Source organism: Brachyistius frenatus, unplaced genomic scaffold, assembly GCF_029030835.1.
Source record: "Brachyistius frenatus isolate BFR_SWC_R1_liver_20210118 unplaced genomic scaffold, ASM2903083v1 Contig_103, whole genome shotgun sequence".
NCBI lineage: Eukaryota > Metazoa > Chordata > Actinopteri > Embiotocidae > Brachyistius > Brachyistius frenatus.
This window is the reverse complement of record NW_027210702.1, coordinates 1,329,186-1,350,336: the sequence shown is the minus strand read 5'-3', so window position 1 is coordinate 1,350,336 and position 21,151 is coordinate 1,329,186. Positions and strand designations below refer to the sequence as shown.

The 21,151-nt window shown below is 40.6% G+C and overlaps 1 protein-coding gene across 3 annotated transcripts in view; it reads right to left on the bottom strand.

The window, feature by feature from the left end:
* LOC138628660 (neural cell adhesion molecule 2-like) overlaps positions 1–21,151 on the bottom strand; it is a 230,787-nt gene that overhangs the window by 38,054 nt on the left and 171,582 nt on the right. For all 3 annotated transcript variants that reach the window (XM_069711823.1, XM_069711824.1, XM_069711825.1), the window contains exons 4-7: positions 20,901–21,044; positions 19,053–19,190; positions 9,810–9,927; positions 3,812–3,981 (exon numbers count right to left, since the gene is read on the bottom strand). In XM_069711823.1, coding sequence (XP_069567924.1) covers positions 3,812–3,981; positions 9,810–9,927; positions 19,053–19,190; positions 20,901–21,044 — 570 coding nt within the window. The remainder of the gene's footprint in view (positions 1–3,811; positions 3,982–9,809; positions 9,928–19,052; positions 19,191–20,900; positions 21,045–21,151) is intronic.

Genomic DNA, 21,151 nt, shown 5'->3' with positions numbered 1-21,151 from the left:
CTCTTTTTACATCAGACATTGTTTTAGGAATAAGCCAGTGTTATTCTCTTTGACAGGAATAATAGATCAAACCACAAAAATTGTCTCCTAACAATAAATTCCAGCACCAGCACTAACAAACACAAACCCCCTAATGAGTGATATTGTCGGCAGCTGAGTAAGAAAATCTTGTTTTTGCCAGACAGCGCAGATAGTTTCACTTGTTTCTACAAAAAATCATCTTACTTCAAAACTCTCGCAATCTGCTTCATTCTGTTTTGTGTGAAGACAAAAGGAAGCTGCACAGAGAACAAGTACAATGATTTCAACCCACTGACAGATGTTTTTCTTGCTGTAAAGCTTCATAATGAGACTAAATGACTTGTAGATGATGATTTCTGCAGAGGGGAAGATGTGAGGAGCAGTTTAGAGGACCGACCCTATTTATTATTAAACCTCGACAGCTTTTTGTGTCAGAAATATGTGGATGTAGAAAAATTCAAAACGATGCCACTCCCAAACACACACACAGATAAAAGTGTTACTGTACTGAGACCGGTCTGAACCAGTTCTTCATCACCACCTTATCTGCAGCTGTTCTGCCCCAGATGCCCTTCATCATGCAAATATTAAATGGAAAATGTCTCATTTATCAAGCATGGTGCAAAAACCACTCTGCGGGGAACATTATTAATAACGCATTATCTAAAACATTTCAACTCCAAGCAGGAAGGAACTGAGGGGCGTTCGTGTGCTAAAGGAATCAAATCCAGAATGAATTTGACCTTCTAGGTTTGGGGTATTTTTACTGACTGCAGCTGATTCTTTTCAGTTGGATTTGTCATTTTAAATGAACTTTTTTAAGTTTCTCTTTAACCCAGTGTAATTAAAACCCATGGCATTTTACTCTTTTATTTGTTAATAACTATAATTACACTTTATTGTATCAATTATAGGTATTGTAATAATTATACTTGTAAATTATGTATCAGTGTCAGCTCTGACAGTCGAAGCGTATAAAAAAACAGGCTCAATCTTAACCCCAACCTGTGAGAGAGCCATTAATGTGTCAGCAAAGGTGAGAAAGTGACATGAATATGCAGTTTGACTCATTGTTTGCTTGTGAAAAACCAAGGAGGCTGAGTTTTCTGAGCTGCTTTTCTGAGAAGCCCCTTTATGCAGCTAAACAGTATTTTCATGCTATTTGGTATTACATAAAGCTCTTATCCCGCCCACTGACAGGTATCAGAAGGCAAAATATGGTGCTGACTGTATCTGATAATGATAATGAGTGTATTTGTTATTTCAGGTGTGCACAGCCACAAAGCAAATGCCAGTGTAGATTCTCCTGTCATACCTGATACCGCTTATATCTCTGCAAAGTTTAAAGGGTTTAACAGAAATATCCACCGTCAGACGCTGTTCTGTCATGATATTAAGTATCATCAGTCTGTGATTTCCATTTTATTGCAGGCATTTTTTGCTGGAGAAAAGTGATGTCATTTATTGTTCCTGCTGCCTTGATCTTGTTCTGCTTATGTTTTCTGTAAAGAGCAGAGAACATTGCACTCTACGATCTGTTTTCAGTCAACAGAAAGAGAACAAGGCCATGATGTGTTACGCCAACTGGTTCAAATTACAGTACGAAAACCCACTAAAGAGGATGCTGTACTTCTTAGATGACCGACGAATACAAACTGCAGCTGGCTGCAGAGGACTGGAATGATTCTGTCAGCAGATAGATGTGCATCTCTTCTACCTTTGAGATAAATTTCTCCCTGTATGACTGCTGATCATTGCTGGCAAAGTGTAGAGTTTAAAAAGGGGCTCACTTGCTCTTTTACCAAAACCTGACATTTACGGTTGATGCGACAGATAGCGGAAAAATATTCTGCTGTCAAACTGTATTGTTGACTGTTGTCAACATTTAGGTGTGGAGGCAATGAAAAATACACCAACAAACAGCAATAGCTCAAAATAAAATGTGATGTCGCAATCGCTGGCAGCTCTGAGGCTGAAATTAGGCCCTGCAATGCTTTGACCCACATTAACTACTTATATTAGCCTGCTAAGATGCTTTTAGTGCCAATGTAACATCCTGATTGTAAGCAGGTGTCATGTTTAACTTGGGAATGTCATTAGTTTTTGCAGGTCACAAAACAGTATGAGACAAAACTAAATTTGGACCTGATGATCATTAAAGCCATTACAATTCATAATGAGGTGGACAGTGTGTGTTCATGGCAATTGTAGAGATAATTCATGTGAAAGTGTTACCCCGGTGGCACTAGAGGAAAAGTTAGAGCATCACTAAATTCATAAATGTCTGCACAAAATTTCATAGGAATCCACTGACTAAGTGTTGTGATAGTTCAGTCTGAGCTAAAGTGGTGCAGCGACCAGCCAAGCGTCCCTCAAGCCCCGCTGCTAGCACGTCTAACCGGGAAATGCAGCTTTTCCTTAACAGTGAGGATTTTTTACTTTTTTTCCTACAGCAACACATGGCCCGCAGCCCAAAAAGCAAGACAAATTGACATAATCCCCGAAGACTGACAGACTTTTGGCATTTATAGCTCAAGGGCAGCTATAGCGGCTCCCCACGGCAGCCAGGAGGCTCACTGCGGTGACTCTGGCCCCCCCTGATGTAAAAATGTATGAAAAGGCTTCACGCAATTAACTGCCACTTCAGCCCATTCGTTTAACTCCTGTATTTTATGGAAACTCGATCTGTGAGAGCGCTGATACTTAAAAAAAACAAAAACAAAAAACAATACAGGAAACAAACCTGCCTGATTGTAAATATGAAGCACTGGCACTCACAGGGGAGTTACAATGCCTCAACATGAGTGAGGAACACATACACACCTGTACACACCTGTACACAACCTAAATGCCCGGTTTTCCTCCCGCCTGCGCTGTCAAGGGTAATAAAACTAACTTACAACTGCGTTTCCCCACCGCACAGTCCAACGCAGAACTCCTCCCACCCCTTCAACACCTTCATTTAAATGTGCATTTTGAAGAACAAGCGCTTCACATCTCGAAAGGATGTTGATGACTAGAGCAAAAATCCCCATCCATTTTCATGAGTGGAATCCACACTATCAGAGTGATCTGTGAGGAAATAACCAGCAGTATTGTGAAAATATAAACCGTATTTTTTTGGTTTTTATTGTTTTTGTGAATGTAGTAATTGAAATATAAAGCAATAAATGAAATACTTCTTTTCAGGAGAAATATATCAGATTGATGCAGCTGCTGTTGGTGTGGGCTGAGCACCAATGCCTTTGAAAAACAGTTTTTATGAAATGGGATTTGTGGAGGTTCTTACAATAAAGCTTTATAGATCAACATAAAACACTGTCATGGACAATGCTATTGCATTTTTTTTTTTTTAAATCTGTGGCAGTGCACAAAATAGCAGATAATAGAAAAATGACACAAAAAACAACAACATTTGTAGCGATAGGAAGCTTTTGTATGTGATGTCAGGTTTGGCTAAATAGAAGAAAGAAAATTGGTTACATTTATCTATTCATGCAGATAGTTTGGGTTTTATTTTGTCTGGGTTTTGACATATTTTGTGCTGCCACTCCCGCAAAATGGAGGTAAATGAAATTTGGAAGTTTATACTAAAGAAATAGTCCCTAAGAATACAAGCATTTAAAAAAAAAAAAAACTTTAAGTCAACCATCTCAGCTGCTGTGGCTAATCTGTACCTCCTTCAGTGCAGAGATACGATGCAACCACTATGACTGATCATCCTGGGCTGTTTGTGTTTTCTGCTACAGGTTTCTAATGGACTCAGATCAATAACTGTCAAAATCCTTACCAAACACTTTGAGGAAAAGCTCCCTCTCCTGAGATCCCGCCTTGTTGGTGGCCTTGCAGGTGTAGGTCCCTCCGTCGCCCTGTCGGATGTTGCGGATGGTCAGCATGCTCCGCCCGCCTTCCAGCCTGTTCAAAATGAACTGCTCTGATGGCTCCAGCTGCTGCCCTTTCCTGCACAAGTTCAAAGCAGAGGCCGCACATGAGCGAGGAAGAGGAAAACATGGCAACCAGCTCGCACCTGACGATGACCTTCCCAAAACTCCCACAGCAGCAACGTTTCATGATACAGATGCTTAAACGCTGCACTTTGGGTGTCGACTGATCCACTAAAAGAGAGGCTACGTGCAGACAGCTGGGCTTTGAAGCTATTTCTATCTATAGCACATAAACAGGTGAAACTATGACAGCACTTTTTTATAGAAACTCTTTCAAGCGTGATAAGAGATTTGTTTTGGATAGACATATCGCACGATAATTGAAATAACGACAGTTCAATGAATCATTTGTCTTATGTCATCGAGATTCCTTACACGCTGCAACTTCTCAAACTCGGCCGTGGGGGAAAATATTACCTTTGTATTCTCACCGAGTGTTTGAGTCCCGTTAGAGCTCACCTGTGCTGTTTGTCTACATTCTGTTATGGACTGCAGTTCAAATGACTCCTGTGTGCTGTGGAATACAGTGCTGACTTCATGTCTTTTCTTGTTTGACTCTGAGGGGAAATTAGTCAGAAAAAAGCAACTGCTAAATTGATCCATGTCTATATTTAAACTTCAGAGCAGAAGCATAATGGTGTGAAGCAGGTTTGCTGCCTCCCCCCTTGTTTATTTTCAGCTTACACCAGCTGTGTAATCTATAAGGTTCATGGGATTGCTTAGTTTTGGGGGAAATTTGACTTTTTTCCCATATTTACACAGATTTAGACCACCTCATGGGTGCTGTTAATGCCATCTGCATGCAGGTTAAAAAATAAGATTAACTCAGTTTGCTGAATGTCAATGGGATTAAACAGCATCAACACCAGGTAAACACACATACAACTCCTCAAAAGATACATGGAAGGGTCACTTTTTAAAACACATTTCTTCTGTTAACACGCATGCACATGTTTATATTCTCACAGTTGCACCAATCATTTCTTTTCTTAACAAAGGGTCGAATAAATGTGCAATGTCAAGTGGTCACCATGTCTTTTAACATATTGTGTTTGTTTCACAGCATTTTCTTGTTTTGGTTCAGTCTCAACAAAATCTCCAGCAGAAAGATCACATGTAATTAAATTCGGTCCTCAGGTTGCACACGCCACAACTGGCACTCCTGTTTGTTTGTTTTTAATCTTCATTTTACACATCTGAAATAAATGGCAACAGTGCATTACCATTTTAACCATTGTAATTTTTTACATTTTCTTTTCATTTTAAAACTACAGCAGGTAATTTGCCCCATGGGTGTAAAACAGGGCATAGCTGATCTGATGTTTAGTTGTTGCAGCTTTTGCAGTAATATCATTAGAAATCTTATCAATGTGCAAAAAAACACTATTTCAACCCTGAAAAATAAAATATGCATATGAAAACACAATTTTTATTTTTACCTGCTCATTCAAAATGGTTAATGCCCTCAATCTGTAACTGGCAACCTGTTTATCAACCTTAAAAGCTACTCTTTCAATTGAATTCAAAAGAAAAAAAGAACACAGCTCAGAATAATGCACGCCTCTAAATATACTTAGAGACTTCTGGTCCACATGGTCTCATAGTTTCCCTGTATATTCAGTGGGGGAAAAAAAACTAACAACAACATAATTTTAGGGATTTCAAATGACTCACACACAAACACACGCAAACGCAGTAATACTGTGTCTTGACGCCTGGTCCCAGCCCAACTGTATTGTAGGAAAAGTGAGAGTGAGGATAATTGAAAGTCGACGGAGGAAACACCAAAGCCAAGTAATAATAACTGTGGTGAGCCAAAGAGGAAATGAAGAGAGGCATCATCTTTGGAACGGACAGTGCAGGACATGCTGCAGCACTGAATGTCATTATACTGACTGACTGCTGACAGGTAGGCCATTACCCAAAATGCACAGAGAATGAGGTGGAACCTCACTGACAGGAAATGCAACTGGGAGGCTGCAACACGCTTGCAGGGGTGAAATGAAAAGAAAAACTAAATTGGGTTGTGATTTGTTGTTTATGCATAAGCTGAATCCTTTGTTGTGATGTACTCATTTGAATTCTGTCGTCTCGGAGTGACAAACAGGACTTATTGACCTGGGAAATGAAGGAGAAAACACTGAAATGTTTGACAGTCAATGGACATTGCCGAGCTTCTGTACAGCTGAAGTGATGTCTCTAAAGTACAAAGCAGCGGTCTGCCTTTAAAAAGTTCTTTACATTTCATGAAGCCAGTATCATAAAAAATTTAAAAAAAAAGAAGAAAAAAGTAAGCGCATTAGAGGGAAGTGGAGGCACCGAGATTTTGTTTTTAAGTTGAGGCTTTGCAAAATGCTAAAACATCCGAATAATACAACTCAGAATAAGTTATTTTTGGGGCCGTCACAGCAGCATTTTAAACAGAACAAATTCACTGATTTTAGTGGAGTCATCCACCTGGGTAAAGTGACTGTATTTTTTTTGTGTGTCGGTGAACTCTGAAACACAATTTCATGCCTCTGACCAAAAGCAAGCCACCTGACACGGACAGATACCACTGAAGCAAGGCCTCAGGAACAGTGTTGGGTTGTGCTGCAATTTTAGTGAAGCGCTGTTGTTGTGTTGGCACCCAAACAGCGTAACTACAGCTTCATTACGCAATGCACACCGGACCAAACAACATTTTTCCTTTTAAGATTCAAAGGGAGGTACAACCCAAGCGCACGACGAGCATTGGGTGGAAAGTAAGCAAAAAGGTTTAATTTTAAAAAAGCAAAGCAAAAATCTGTATTTTTATAATCAGAGTATGATGACTTTGGTCCAATAACATCTCTATAACAAAGAAATTAGGTGCCATCTTTGAACACAGTATCCAGTTATCCATGCTTTGAAGGAACAGGAACTGTTCTGAGTCCAAAATGGAGGACGTTAACAGCTTATTAACTGTGTTACACCATCAATCTCCCCTCACAGCGTGACCTGTGAACTGCTCTGCCAATGAGATTATAGCCAGTTAAAAGGTAAGTGTTCAAACTTTGCTGTGAACTGCCATCATGCTGGCTGACTGTGAAGCAGCTAGCTGGCTTTGCTGCACTTTTAATTACCCTTTAATGAATTAAATCATGTACAGTCGTGAAAACAAAAGGCCATGGGAAATAAATACTTCAGTTCAGAGAACGTGTGAGGAAGGCCGGTAATGGGAAGCTGTTGTGACTAACCAACTTGTGCATATTACTGGAGTGTTAGCTGTGAGCTCCAATTACCACAGAAGATGCGACAATTAATCTTGTTGGTTCACCTTCATTTTGTGCAAAAACAACTGATTCAAATGGAAGTTTGGAAGCTGACACTGCGAGAGGAGAAAATCTGGTCACAATCAATTGCTTTGTGTGCCTTTAACTATCCTAAAACATCCGAGTGTCAAACTTTTGGACCTTTCTGGAGCTTTCATTCGAAGTAGGTGGATAATATGATCAAGCAGAATAAGGAGGTGTTTCATTTCAATTGCCTTTAGTTAAAATGACCACGTCAAACATAAGTCAGTTTCCTATCATGATTAAAAAAGAGAGACCGAGGTAGTTGTCTAGGAACAAAGCTGTCACATGGATTGTCTCAGTGTGTGAATCAGTACATCAGCTCTCCCCCATCGTCACTCTGAAATTTTCTGCGTAATATAAGGCATGCTGTTAAATCATTAAAATCACATTTTCCTGTTTTGCTCTGTTGCTGAAAAGACAAGGTGAGACACCCCGGAGTAAATATAATTTCTGTTGTTGGGGCTGGAAGCAAGAGAGCAGAGATGAATGAGGCTTACAAAGTTGAGGTTGTATCCAGCTGTGCAGACGTCTTCAAATTTTGTTTGTACTTCGCAAAGTGATGCACGCTCCTCGTTTTTTCTGCTACGATCGACTTCAAACGACGGCATGTGTGCCTAAAATAACCTGCTGCGTAGCGTTGACTCAATTACTTTGCTTGAGTAAAAATGAATCGCACACTAATGACATATCAAATAATTATTAAGCAGGAAAATAGCAATTAAATAAACTTTACAACAATTTAAGATTGTTCACCGATCATTTAACTGTATTTAAAGCTAGTATATTTTTCTAATAAAGTCAATGATAATAATCAGTTCTTTTCAAAAACTTTAATAATCAGCTACAGCAAACTTTTTTTTAATTGGCAATACAAGAATGCTGAAAATAAAAGCAAAGTGTAGGTGTTAAAGATTTTACACTTTCTGTTGCTGTGTCAGTATGTCCAATTCAGAGCTCTGTTTATTTTACAAGCTGCAGTTCTTTGTCACCGTGTCAGCTTTAGTTATACAAAATCAGATATGTGCTTTGCTCTATAGAAGAAAAGAAAAAAAAATCAACAATAGTGATATTTTAAGGACAATGTGTTTTCTCTGGTCACTTCCAGGCAGTCATTGATTTCAATTCAATTCTGCGCAGCATGAAAAATAACTTACAGAAACCTGCCTGAGGAAGATAACCGGTCGCAGTTAAAACAGATGTCTGATGTTTTTTTTTTTTGCCAAAGCGATCACCGTTGCTTGGTTATGCAGTCGTATGTTCAACCTGACTTGATGTGATTATCAGGAAACCACAACTATAAAAAAAATGTTGCTTACTGTGATGCATCACTTCAAGAAAGTTGCTTTAACTGGATTTGGACTGTGCAGTAATAATCCACACTGTAAAAATCAATACAGTATATATATATATATATATATATATATATATATATATATATATATCATTCATACATTTACTGATTCCAGTCTACTTTAGCACACATACTGTATATATATATATATATATACACATACATTTGAGTCTCTTTAGCACACATACTGTATATATATAAAAACTCCACTGCTGTAGCTCATGAAGACAAATTAGCTGAAAAAATCAGAAGAGCGCTGTTGGAAAAAAGGTATGAACTTCACTGGAATGCCAGTAAAGTGTTATGAATAGATGCTCAGATGCAAAGAGCTCGTCACGATTGCCTGCCGAGTGGGTGCAAGCTAATTACTTGACGTCGAGCTGGAGAGAGGATAGCGGGGTGTCGAATGCTCTCCTGGTGCAGAGTTTCCCTCTCTTACTATGTGCCATGTGATATTATTGTGTGGCTGCTGAGGGCCATGTGCGAGGGCGGATTATAAATTGAAACTGTGAAAGAATAACTACTTGATCTGCAACTGAAAAAAATATCACAGCTGGTTATACATTATTGAGGCTTGTTGCATGATCTCAAGGTAATACATTTTAAACACATGGGCACCAAGAAAGATGAACGCCTTTGGGTCTATTGTGAGTAGGAGCAAATGCATGATTTATTATGTAGAAATATGTTAAATCCGCATAGGTAAACTTAAATGAAGTGATTTATGACACCATACAACAACACTGTGTCCTTGTGTTTTAAGCATTTGGACTTTTGGGTTAGGCTGATTTCAAATGGCTTGGTTCAAATTCATCTTGACTCTACTTCTAACTTTGTGGCAATGGTTTGCGTGATGCCCTTTCCTGTTTTAACGCGACAATACCTCTGTGTACAAAGCCAGGTATAATGGTTTTCCTAGTTTGGGGTGGCGGAATTGGTTTGCACAGAGCCCTGACCTCAATCAATACTTATGGGATGAATTGGGACGCCAATGAAAGCCAGGCCTTATGTCTGACATCAGTGTTGAACCTCACTAATGCTCTTGTGGCTGAATGGGGAGGAAATCCCTGCAACCGGGCTTTAAAACCAGCAGCAGATTCATTTTTGTGGTTTTTGAATGGAGTCATTTGGGTCATCATTTTTCAGGGTTTAATGTAGTGAGGATGCAGACAGTACCTGTGCCATGTGACCACAGGGTCAGGAGATCCAGAGGTGATGCAAGTAAAGGTGACTGATTCCTGGTAGTCAGCTGTGGCATTGAAGGACTGCTGGAACACCGACAACACCGGAGGGACTGCAGACATGAGATCAAAACAGGAAACAACACGTTAGACCGTGAGAGGTTATAAATTAATCTAAACGAAACACGAAAACCTGACTCTATTCTACTAGAAATTTCCATAAAAGTGAATGCTGGAGGTTCACATTTTCATAAGGAATAAATTGGCCTTGCGAGTGGCCTGTAAGCACTCACAGAAAATGCTACTTCTGTTGGTAATCCCACAGGGATTTCAAATAACATTTTGACCCAGCTTTAGTATAAACACAAAGGAGCCGAAAACAGCGATGTGAAACTGTAATGCCATTGTGTGATTCAGAAATGCTCAGCTAAATCCATACAAACAATGGCAAGACAAGAAAAATGTCTTTCAACATCAAAAACAACTGTACTGTCTGTAAAAAAAACAAAACAAAAAAGCACTTCTCTCTTCTGAATAAACTGTTCAATTGATGTAAAGTGCTCGAGCTCCAGCAATTGTTCCATCTTTGTGTATAATAAAGTGTATAAAAAAAAAAAAAAAAAATCTTGTCAGGCCAATTTGTGCCGCGTCAAAATCAGAAGTGCTGTGATTTTAAGGTGATGTTCGGTTTGAAGGACATGCAAACCAAAAGAAGGAACGCAGGCATGTAACAGCATCCAAGACCAAGAGTGAAGAGCAATTATATCTAACATTTTTCAAACAGAACCATGAAAATAAATCCCCTCAATGAATATTTTATAATGAGGAAAAACATCATACACATAGGTACGAAAAAAATTATAATCAAACAAAAGAATACTACCGTGTTTCTGTGCTTAAATGTGGTGATATATTTGTCAAAAAATGTACACACATCATATAAACACAGTAAAAAAAAAGAAGAAGCAATATTGATAAACAGTAGAGGTCTTGATGACTTTATCAGGGGTATATATGGTGAGCGCTGTCAGGAAGACGCAGCGTGTCCCTGTCATCCAATCAACCGAGGACTGTCATCTTGTCATTCAGTACAAGGAGAGCAGAGGGAGAAGCAGGCCCGGTCGTTTCTTCGCTCTCCTTTGCACTGACAAGGCGATGACAGCCTCACGGCACAAGCATGTTTATCGGGCGACTGAATCCATTTCCGAGCCTGTATTTTACACTGTTGCTGCTACTCCCACCGTAGCTGCCCTGCCGGGGCCGTGTCCAATCCCGGGGAATGATTAACCATGTTTGGAGCACATTATTGGAGCTCTGGAGTGGTTAGTGTTCCAGTTTGCTTCCGCTGGGCAGGTGACAAACATGGCACTCAGAAATAAGTGCACTACCCGAACACCTGAGGCTGAACATGAGCCAGCGGAGACTCATTACTAGACAATGCAACTGAAGACAAACTAATAAAAGTAAAAGTCGGGTTGAAGTAATTTGTTTTTTTTACAGGAGGTGGGCGACATTCTTCCTCGATATATTTATCAGATAGTTTTTGTCTATTAAAATACCCGACACTCCATCACGATGACACAAAAATAATATCAAAAATCCAATATTTCCACAAGTCTGACCTGCTCGTTAAATTGCAGCACAGTCGTGGACGCACTGTGGTTTTAAGTTGAGGATCATGAACCTGCTTGAGACTTATGTTGTAATCCGCCTTATTTCCTATCATCTCTCTACTGTCAAAAAGTCCAATAAACGGTGTCTGGATATCTATGCTGAGTGGGTGGAAACCAGTGCAGTCTTTACTGCCGATGAGAAAGCCTGTACTGCATGTTGAAACGTCACCAACCCCTCCTCGTTTCTTCTTCTTTTTTAGGGAAGCGCTACTGAAAGCTACAGAAGACCCTTTCCTCTGCAAAGGGAAAATGAGCAAAGCTCAGACAACAGCATCAGGACGTGCCGTAGTTGTCAATTAGTTCAACCCCTGCATTTGCATAATGAGATCTGATTACAGTGTGAGCAGAAACAGGATAATGAGAATGCCTGTTAATGCCGGGTGTCAATGCAAAGGCCTGTGATCGGATGTTATTCTCCAGATAGATACAGACCAAAATATTTTAAAACTTGCAAGCGTAAATGAGATCTAAACTTGCAGAAAGTGTAATTCACAACACAGCAGGTTACTGTGCAGGTTCTGTGACTTCTGTTTAAAAGCACTTGTTTGCTTGTAATTAGGTGCCAAATGATAAAACAATTACACTGAGATATTTTTTAATCAGCTAATTTACAACTTACAAGAAAACACAGGATCAGCACATCCCACACAAAGAAACATTCACAAGAAATCACTTAAAAACCTGTCTAAGAATTTGTTAAAATCTGGCTCTTCTAATCTTGCAAATAAAATCCTACTTAACAGATGTTTGCATTTGTGCTCAATATGCTTTATTATAACTGGCAGCTGCATGGTGCTATTATTATTTCAGCACGATTTGTTTTCCTCTGTTCAAACAGAAAGGGTTCAGAGGCGTTAAAGGTGTCACTTTGTGGGAAAACAAAGCTGACTGGTTTTATATTCCAAAAATAGTCCTCGTTTATTTGGTGTGGGAGCTATCGTATCGTTAATGAATTGAATTTGTCCGCCATGTGATGTCATCTGGAGGGCACTTATTCCACCTAGATGTGAAACCAACTCGGTAAAAGATGGAAATTAAATATTAAATGTGGCTTAAAGTCTGGTTTTGATGAAGAAGAGCGGTGAAACTGGTAGGAAAAGACACATTTTACATACTTGGGATAATAGATAGGAAATTCTTATCACAACAAAGCATCCTCGCAGATACCTAATGAACCAACGCTGCAGTGTGCCGTAGTCTTTCTTAAAAGATCAATTACACTAACGGCACCAGTGTGTATCGCTATGGAGACAAAAACTCTTCACGGTACATCTAAATTGCACAGTGTCTGATCTAATGGGCTGCCTCATGTTGTCTATGTATCATTTGTCCTTAAAATGTTTCGTATTCATATTTGTCTGTAAAATCGACACATAAAAGGAAACACAGGCCAGAAACGCGCGCGCGCGCATGCACACACACACACACACACACACACACACACACACACACACACACACACACACACACACAAAGACACACTCGTCAAGGTGTGGAAAGCCTTTCAGGGATAAAACTGGCCCAAGCGAGAATCAAACATGATGAGTCCTTTCCAATAACACTGATGCAGCGAGTGAGAGGAGCAAGCATCTGCCTGACATGATAACCATTGATTTGCAAGCCAAAAGATCGCCATTCTCCAGTGTCCCTCTCTTCCTTTGCAATACACTCCCACATCTGTGAGGCTTGTTGAAACAGCCCTGTTAATGAGACACACTGCCAAGCAGAAAGACTTCAAAAGAGCAGATCAGCAACAGGGTTTAAGCATCCAAGAAGAATCTGGCAAGCTTTAAGAATTCTTCATGTATTAGTCATATCCTTGAAACTTCAGAGGCTCGGTGGAGATAATGCGAGGTTTACAGGCATCTTCCACAAACATGGGCATGACACTGTAAATATATTTCAAGATACAAACTCGTCTGGACCGCTTCAAATGCATTCGTGAGGAGCTGGAGGACGTGTTGTCTGTTAACCGCTAATGGGCTTCGAGGAAGCGCGGATCGCCCGTGTTTAGAAGTCGTGAAATGTTCTCGGTAAATGTCACAACCGTATCACACCTACTAGAAATTTAGAAAGTCCATGTTTTGAGAAAGACCTTCACTGCGGTGCTTATTAATGATTTGTTTTGCCTTCCAATTAAGCACACGAGCTGGACTTAAGACCGGCCCTGATTTAGAATCAGAGATGTAACATGACCGAGAAGTGTATTTATATTCTCTTCTTGAAACAGCCGGTGGTTATGATTGATGTCACTGCAGAATCATTTAAGAATTCGTGAAGGACACAGCCGGTAGTTTCCACTGACAGCTGAAAAAGGGGAAAATTGTGGCTCTGGTGTGTGAGCGAGTGAACCGACAATTAAGTGGATGTGTCGAGGAAGGATACAAAATCAGGAAGTTATTTCCATTTTGTATGATCATCGGTTGCCATAGAAACAAACTGTGACTGCTGTAGCTACAGCTGGTCATCAGATTGCAGAAAGAAGTTTGATTAAAAAAACAACATGTGACTCTATTGAAGGGCTAAAATGAAAAGAGGAGACATGACTTAAGATGTTGGCCTATTTAATGATCAATCTAATCTGTATTGAAGCAAAGCAGTAAAACATTTTGGAAAATACAATTACTTTCACATCTACACTGTAAAACTACCTCTCGTTGTTTGCCCGTCTTTGGACCAGCAGCTTTTAGTAGTTCCTGTAAGTAAGTATATTAAGCATATTTCCCATCATGTTGGACTATTCCTTTAAGTAATCGAGAAAGCCGATTTGGTGTTTATGTCTCTATCTGCTATTGATATTGCTCAGGGGAACATCTGAAATATGAAACATTCGACATTCTTCAAGCCAGCGAGCTGTTTTGCCCTCAGGTTGATTAGCCATCGAGTGGGTGGCCCCCTTCACTCGATACGCCATCGTCCTCATCTGCGGTCTGCTTTGATGATACACTGGAGACTGGGAGCTGCAGCGGGTCAGCAGAGCTCCATGCGCTGCATGCTTATAGGCAAGAAACCACCCTTTTTATCAACTAACCTATGAATATTTATGCCTTCACACGGGGGGGGGGGGGTATACAGCAAGCTATTTCAGCCCTTGCTTTCAGGCATAATGTCTTCCTGCATGACTGGTCAAAGCAAAGTCTGTTAACACGTCTCTGAAATACTCAACACCGACACTTCTTCTGACAAGCTGCATCAAAGGAGCAGCATGACGTGCTACTTCGTTGAACTCGGAGATCGTGATCAAGTTCAATTGTAGATTAGAATGAAAATTAACCATAAGGACACTGCAGCAGTCAATCAGTCAGTTTGTAGCTGCTTGTGAGGAAATCAGTTGATAAATACAATAACAATCAAAGCTATGGTAGCACTTTTAAAAACGTTGTTTTCTATTGACAGCCTGTTCTTGAGCGGGTTTGGAACCGAGCTGGAAAACACGTTTCCCTTTCCTTGACAGCGTTATAGAACAAGACTCCTCGGCTAACTTAAAATAAACCAATAAAGCCAGCTAAGAGCTCCAAGTGCTTCTTAAGCTCCCTTCAAACACGCAATACTCACAACTACTGGATTTATCTGTCAGATATGGGTGTCTAATGCATAAATGTGATGCGTGTTGATCTCCTGCGCGCATTATGTGATTTCTTTTTGCTGAATATTCATAGTTTCATCAATATATCTGGCATTATTTTGTATTTATAGTGCAAAAGTTGTCATCATTCATTAAAAGCTGCTTGTCTTAATGTGTCTAAATAAATCAGGAGTCCTAAAACTCCTAAATCCCTCCCTCCACTGGGTCACAGGGCAAATGTGAGGGGTGATTCATGAGATTAATTAATTGGTCATGTTCTCCTGCACTAAATTACGTTCTTTTTTTTCTTGTTTTAAAGAAGAACTGAGTTTGCTGGACTGCTCATAACTTGTTGATGGCTTACTCCAGGGGCTCACAGGCTGAAAAGGTTGCAAGCTACAGTCATTAAACGAGGTGAAACTTGATGATCCGGTGTGGAAATCATGAAAAATGCTCCTTATAGGATGGAACAGCACACAGATAAAACAAAAAGCTAGCAGAGACTTTACGAAGCTGTCCAAGTACATTTCTGCAGAAAGGTGTCCGTATTCAGCTTCCTCCCTGTCGGCTGTCACTGCTGCTGTACGGACAAGAATCCATGTCCGGTCTGATTTTGGTACAAAAGATTGATTTAGGTGCTCCATGTTCGCCCTCAGGACAGGAGGAGGAGGCCAAACATGCCCTGTAGCTGCATCTGTTTAGTCCTCATCCTTTCTTCCATCTTCTACCTCCAAGGGTCTTCAGACAGACAAAAACTCTGGTTCTGCCTTTTTTTGTTGTATTTGTTTTACTTTACTGCCATCTCCCAAGGCGCCACAGCAGAGAACGGTTCAGTGTCTGTAGCTGATTGATAAAGCATGTAATCAGTTGCACTCATTGACATACCTGAGGCCCCGAGCAATCTACTCTATTTCCATCTGCTCGTGTTCAGGGTCTGTGTTGTTCGACCAGTCCAGGTTGTTATCGATACAGTATATTGTCTGGTTGTCCCTGTGGCTTCTTTTGGAAATCCTTTGCAAAGATGGCTCTTCTTGCTCCGCCTTGTCTTCGCAATTACACTCCACAGATGGGACATGATCCTTGTAAAGTGACAGGCCCGATGACTGAAAGGCTGCCGTGCAGGAGCAAGTTTTGAAATGTAACCTGTTCTAGCACCGACAAAAATAGTTCTCCAGAGTGAAAAGATATGTAGCTTCAAGGTTGGAAGTGGAAATGATTTGCATTTGGTTGTTTGCGCAAATGGCTGAGCCTAATGGCTGGGGCAGAGGTGCAACACGCCTTTCCATAGATAGATGATCATCACAGGCCACCTTTGGGACGCTGTAGACTCATGAGAACAAAGAAGCTGCTGCTGTGCAACAAGCAAATACCTGCATGCAAGATTTATCAGTTTGTGGTCTGATCTGGTGAGTGGAGCCACTTTGGTCGTCTGCCTTCATCTTTCACATAACTTCACATGTTGACAAAGATGAGAGGGAAGAGAGGGAGGTGTGGTTGAGCATTACCATGAGGAGCGGAGTGGATGACAAAATACATTCTCAGACAGCTCATATTTTCCTGCCCCATGACAGTAGGTGGCATTTAAGTAAATGTCCTTTCCATCTCTGTCACCTTCAGACCAACTCTCTGTCCCCGCTTTCATGCCAGCTTAACTAAAAGTTTCTCTGAGCCACGGGACAACTCCTGCCTCTGAAATAAATGCCAATTTGGTAGGGTGGGGAAAGAAACTTTTCAAATTTAGTTGTATGAAATGTAATAAAAAAATATCTCAGAGAAAGAAAAACATCAACCTGCAGTAGCAAATCTTCAACCTACATTTGTAGGCAGAATACCAAGCTGTGTGGACACAATTTGCACATCCAGCAGACACAGAGCAATGTGTAAAATTCATGTGGGAGGTGTTTTTGCTTTGTTTAGGTCAAAACAATCTTCTTAAGTATTCTGGCTATTTAGCACTTAGTACTTTGCTCTGAGTACTTTTTAAATTCATGAGGAACAAAATGTTGCTTCCACAAATCAACTTTTGTCTCCTTCAGGCTAAACTTTAGGGTGGTATTAGTGTGAGAGTCTTCAGGGCTCGACAGAATGAGTCTCCTTGAGGCAAAGTAAAGTTCACTTTTAAGTCTCTCCCTGGTGGTGTGACTCCTTCAGAGGGTGAACTCCTCTAAGGACGTTCACCAGCCGCAGCCTGTCCCGTCTCAACGCCACATGGCGAGTGTCGTGTCGCTGCAATAATAGGTCGTGCCTCATTGAGCAGGCTTATTGGATCTTCCTCAGAGGTGAGGTAAGTGGTGTGCTAAATTGAATGCAATTCATAGTTTTTGGGCGGAGGGTCGCTCTGCTGATACATTAGGTGTGAGAGAATTACATAAGCACAGACAATATTGCAGCTGTTCAAGCGTTACAAGACTCTTGTGGCCTTAGTGAAATCACATTTCAATCACTTCAGCAGTCTCAGGTGACTCACTGTAAATGAGGATAAATGAGAAAATTAAAATGACATCCTTCGATTTTTGGGCCACAGAGCCCAAAGCCATCGCTTAATTGAAGTGTTCAATCACACTAAAGAATAAAGAGAATAAAAAATAATAATAATACAAAAATCAACCTTGGAATCAGAAGCTGAAAGAGCAGCGCTCAGTCAGTGGAGCTGAATCTGTCAAAGCTGACAACTATGATCTGATACTACAACCAAAGGTCCGTGCATTCAACGTGCATTTCCAGCTCAGCTCCGGCACATCAGTAGGTGTTGTTTCAGACTCACTCACTAGACGAGCGTGCAGATGATCAAAACACTGTAAACAAGATCTGAGATGTGTCAGCTTCATGCTATAGTAGTCTTCGCAAGAGGCTCAACAAATTTAAGTGATCATCAACGCGCTGACAGCTTACGATGGTGCAGCTATTATTCTCTGTGTCTTCAGCTTTATCAACAACAAACTATGTGTCAAAGACAATAAAGGTTCCTTTCAAGTTAACCGATTATTGTGAATTAATCAAAGCCTGTGAATGTGACCTTGATTTATTCTATTTTCTTTTGCAGTCACTTGGAACAGGCACCGCTGCTCCTCAGTCCTCACTCCTCGTATTTTTAACCTTGAGCACCTGCACCTCCGTGTAAGCGCCAGAATGAAAATAATGAACGGTGTTCAATTTGGAGAACAACAACAACAGCAACAACCAAACTTGTGTATGCAGAGAAACTCAGTCCCTAATGCATGCTAATCTGTTGACACTGTGTGAAGAGGGGCATGTGTCTGCTCAGAATCTAAATGGATTTTCTTGTTAGTTTATAGCATCAAAGCTCCACAGTGAGTGAGACCTTTAGGTCCCAGCCTTGTTTGGATGTTTTTTGTTGTATTCAGTGAGATGCAGATTATTAGTTACTTAAAAACATGACTGTTTTTTCTGCGCTGGGTCACAAGTGTTTTGTGCATTTTTAGACTCAAAGAAATTCAGAGGAACATGAATGGAGGTCTGGAGATGTAAACAACCTAACAAATAACTGAAGGTTGCTAGCCCAGCTTTAGCATCACTTGCTGACAATGGAGGGAAGGTCGTCTCCCGAAACGGAAATTCAGCCATTCCTAAAGCTTTGAAGAAACCTGACACATGTTGGAAAGACTGAAGCATTATTATAAATATTTCAGCAGCAAGTTTTCCATTTTCTGAAAGGCCAGGTGACGTCTTTTTTGCTGCAACCAGCATTGGCACACATCCATTGTCCTGAATGCAACATCCTTCCCTCCCGGCAGATTTGATTTGACTTTCTGGTGTGACGTTGCAACGAGCGCAGCCTCAAAACCTCATTGTTGAGGCGATCACTCTAATCCATCCCACTCCTTTTTTTTTCTGTTTGTTTTGCACACTTAAGTGTTCCGAAAACTTTCTCTGAAAGGTTTCTAAAATTTCTCAGAAGTACAAGTCCAAATTGCTGGTGTAATGACGCACCGCATGACGTAGAACTGCAGTCGTGCAGCTGAGTGTCCTTGTGACTCACCGTTGACCACCACAGCGATGTCCACAAAGTCGATCTCCCCTCGAGCCTCCACGCTGGCTTCGCAGCGGTACACGCCCTCGTCTGCCTTGGTCACCTGGTGGATCTGCAGGGTATTGTTTGCCAACACCTGGAACCTGCCTTCACAGCACGGGTGAAGAGGAGGACAGACAGAAAGACAGACAGAGAGAGAGAGAGAGAGAGAGAGAGGTGGGGGGTGGGGGGGAAAGGAAATGACAAAAGAACAACAGTGTATGATAGAGAGAGAAGTGAGATAAGAAAGTTAGGAAAACAGCAGGAGAAAATTGCCATCTCCACTCTTCAGTAGTTAGACTGTCAATCTTCACTTCAGCACATTTACCTGATAAAGTCCACGCAGATAAACACTCATGCAATTACAGTTCCACACAGTCTGCCATTGTGGCCACGGAGAGATTGGCCGACGCGTCGAGGCCTCTATCTTATTTCTCTCAAGCAAAGATATTTATAACCATGCATCGTAATTAGAGTGAAATGATTAAAAAAAAAAAACTTCTTCTTCATGTTTCATCATCACCGTGCTACTGAAGATGTGAATTTCAATTAAAAAATGTGACAGATTCAAGGGGTCACTCTTTCTAATCAGTGCTCATGCATGCATTTTGTCTGGAAGAGGATGGAGAAGCGGTGTAGAGAGTTGTTGTAAATCAGGGAGGAGGAGAAGCAGAAATAATTAATCCTACTGGTTCTTACTGTTGCAGCTGCCTCCTATCAGGAAAGAATATTACTGAAAGCGAATCTGTCCTCTGAGTGCTTCTCTTCAACTATCTGTCTATTCTGTGGAAATTAGCTGCACCGCTCTCTAGATATTTAACACTATTACAGCTGAAAAAGGGTGGGATTACCAGGAAGAGCTTTCCAAATGATATACATCAGTTTTTGCTCAAATGGGATGAAGATGATTTGCAATGTGATTGTGAATTATTGCAGGGAGAATTGGCAGTACCACACGAATACACCCATTTTCTGCCATTTCTTTTTTCTAAAGATCCAGGCTGCTGGTTTGCATTTCATCTCATGGGAAGCCACGTCTTCGAATGTCACCGTGCAACCGCTCCATAATCCAGCCGCTCAGTCGCTTGTTAACATGATTTCTGTCCAAGTTCGATGCCTCCCCCTGGGCCGATGGGGTTTCTATTCATGGAATTTCATATCCTTGTCTTATTGTGAAGCCACACAAAGGAAGCAAATAGCATTTCCTAGAGAACTGTATTTCTGGCACATTAGCAGTCCTTTTCAATGAGAGAGAATCGGGCGCATTGGGACTTGTGAGCATTTTTCCTCTCAATAATTGAGTGTATTTGGCGTGTTTACATTCAAAATATATCGCTTTTGAGATTGTTGCCTACTTGGAACTTTTATTATCGTCATAATTTACTGGAATAATTCAAATCTGTTACACAGCTTGGTAATGCGAAGCAATTTACTTTCCTGCTATTCGAGATTACAAAAGAAACAATTAAAGGAACGTTTTTGTCGATAACATTAAACATTTATGACCAATAAACAACCAAAAGGTAAAATTGTTTATGCTGTTATTCTTTTAAAAACTCCTCAAACTCAGATAATCTGCTTCATCACATTTGACAAACCAAACACCAATTTTCTGAACTTCTGTTTTATGTAACTTAACGCTTTTTCCTGTGTGTAACTATGTATATCACAAAGCAGTAAGATCAGAGGTGGAATTTAAATCATCTCCAAATATTCAGCTCCCAAACAAATGCATTAAAAAAAAAGAGAGAAAAAACAACAACAACAAACAACATACCGGGGACAATGTAAACTTGAAAGCAGGTCGTAAAAACTCACTGTGGTGCTCCTCAGTAATCTCTTTGTCCTGGTAGTACCACACCACCACGGGCACCGGCGAACTGATGACATCACACACCACCTCCGCCGTCTCGCCGTGGCGGAACTCCTGTGGTGACTGAACGTCCCGGAATGTCAGCCTCTCTGTGAGATCAAACAGGGTTACGATTTTTATTTTCTTCCCCGAGCATTTACAATAGTTTACTGCAGTCTGAACAACGAAAGGAAAATAAGAAACTGCCGTGCTTCTA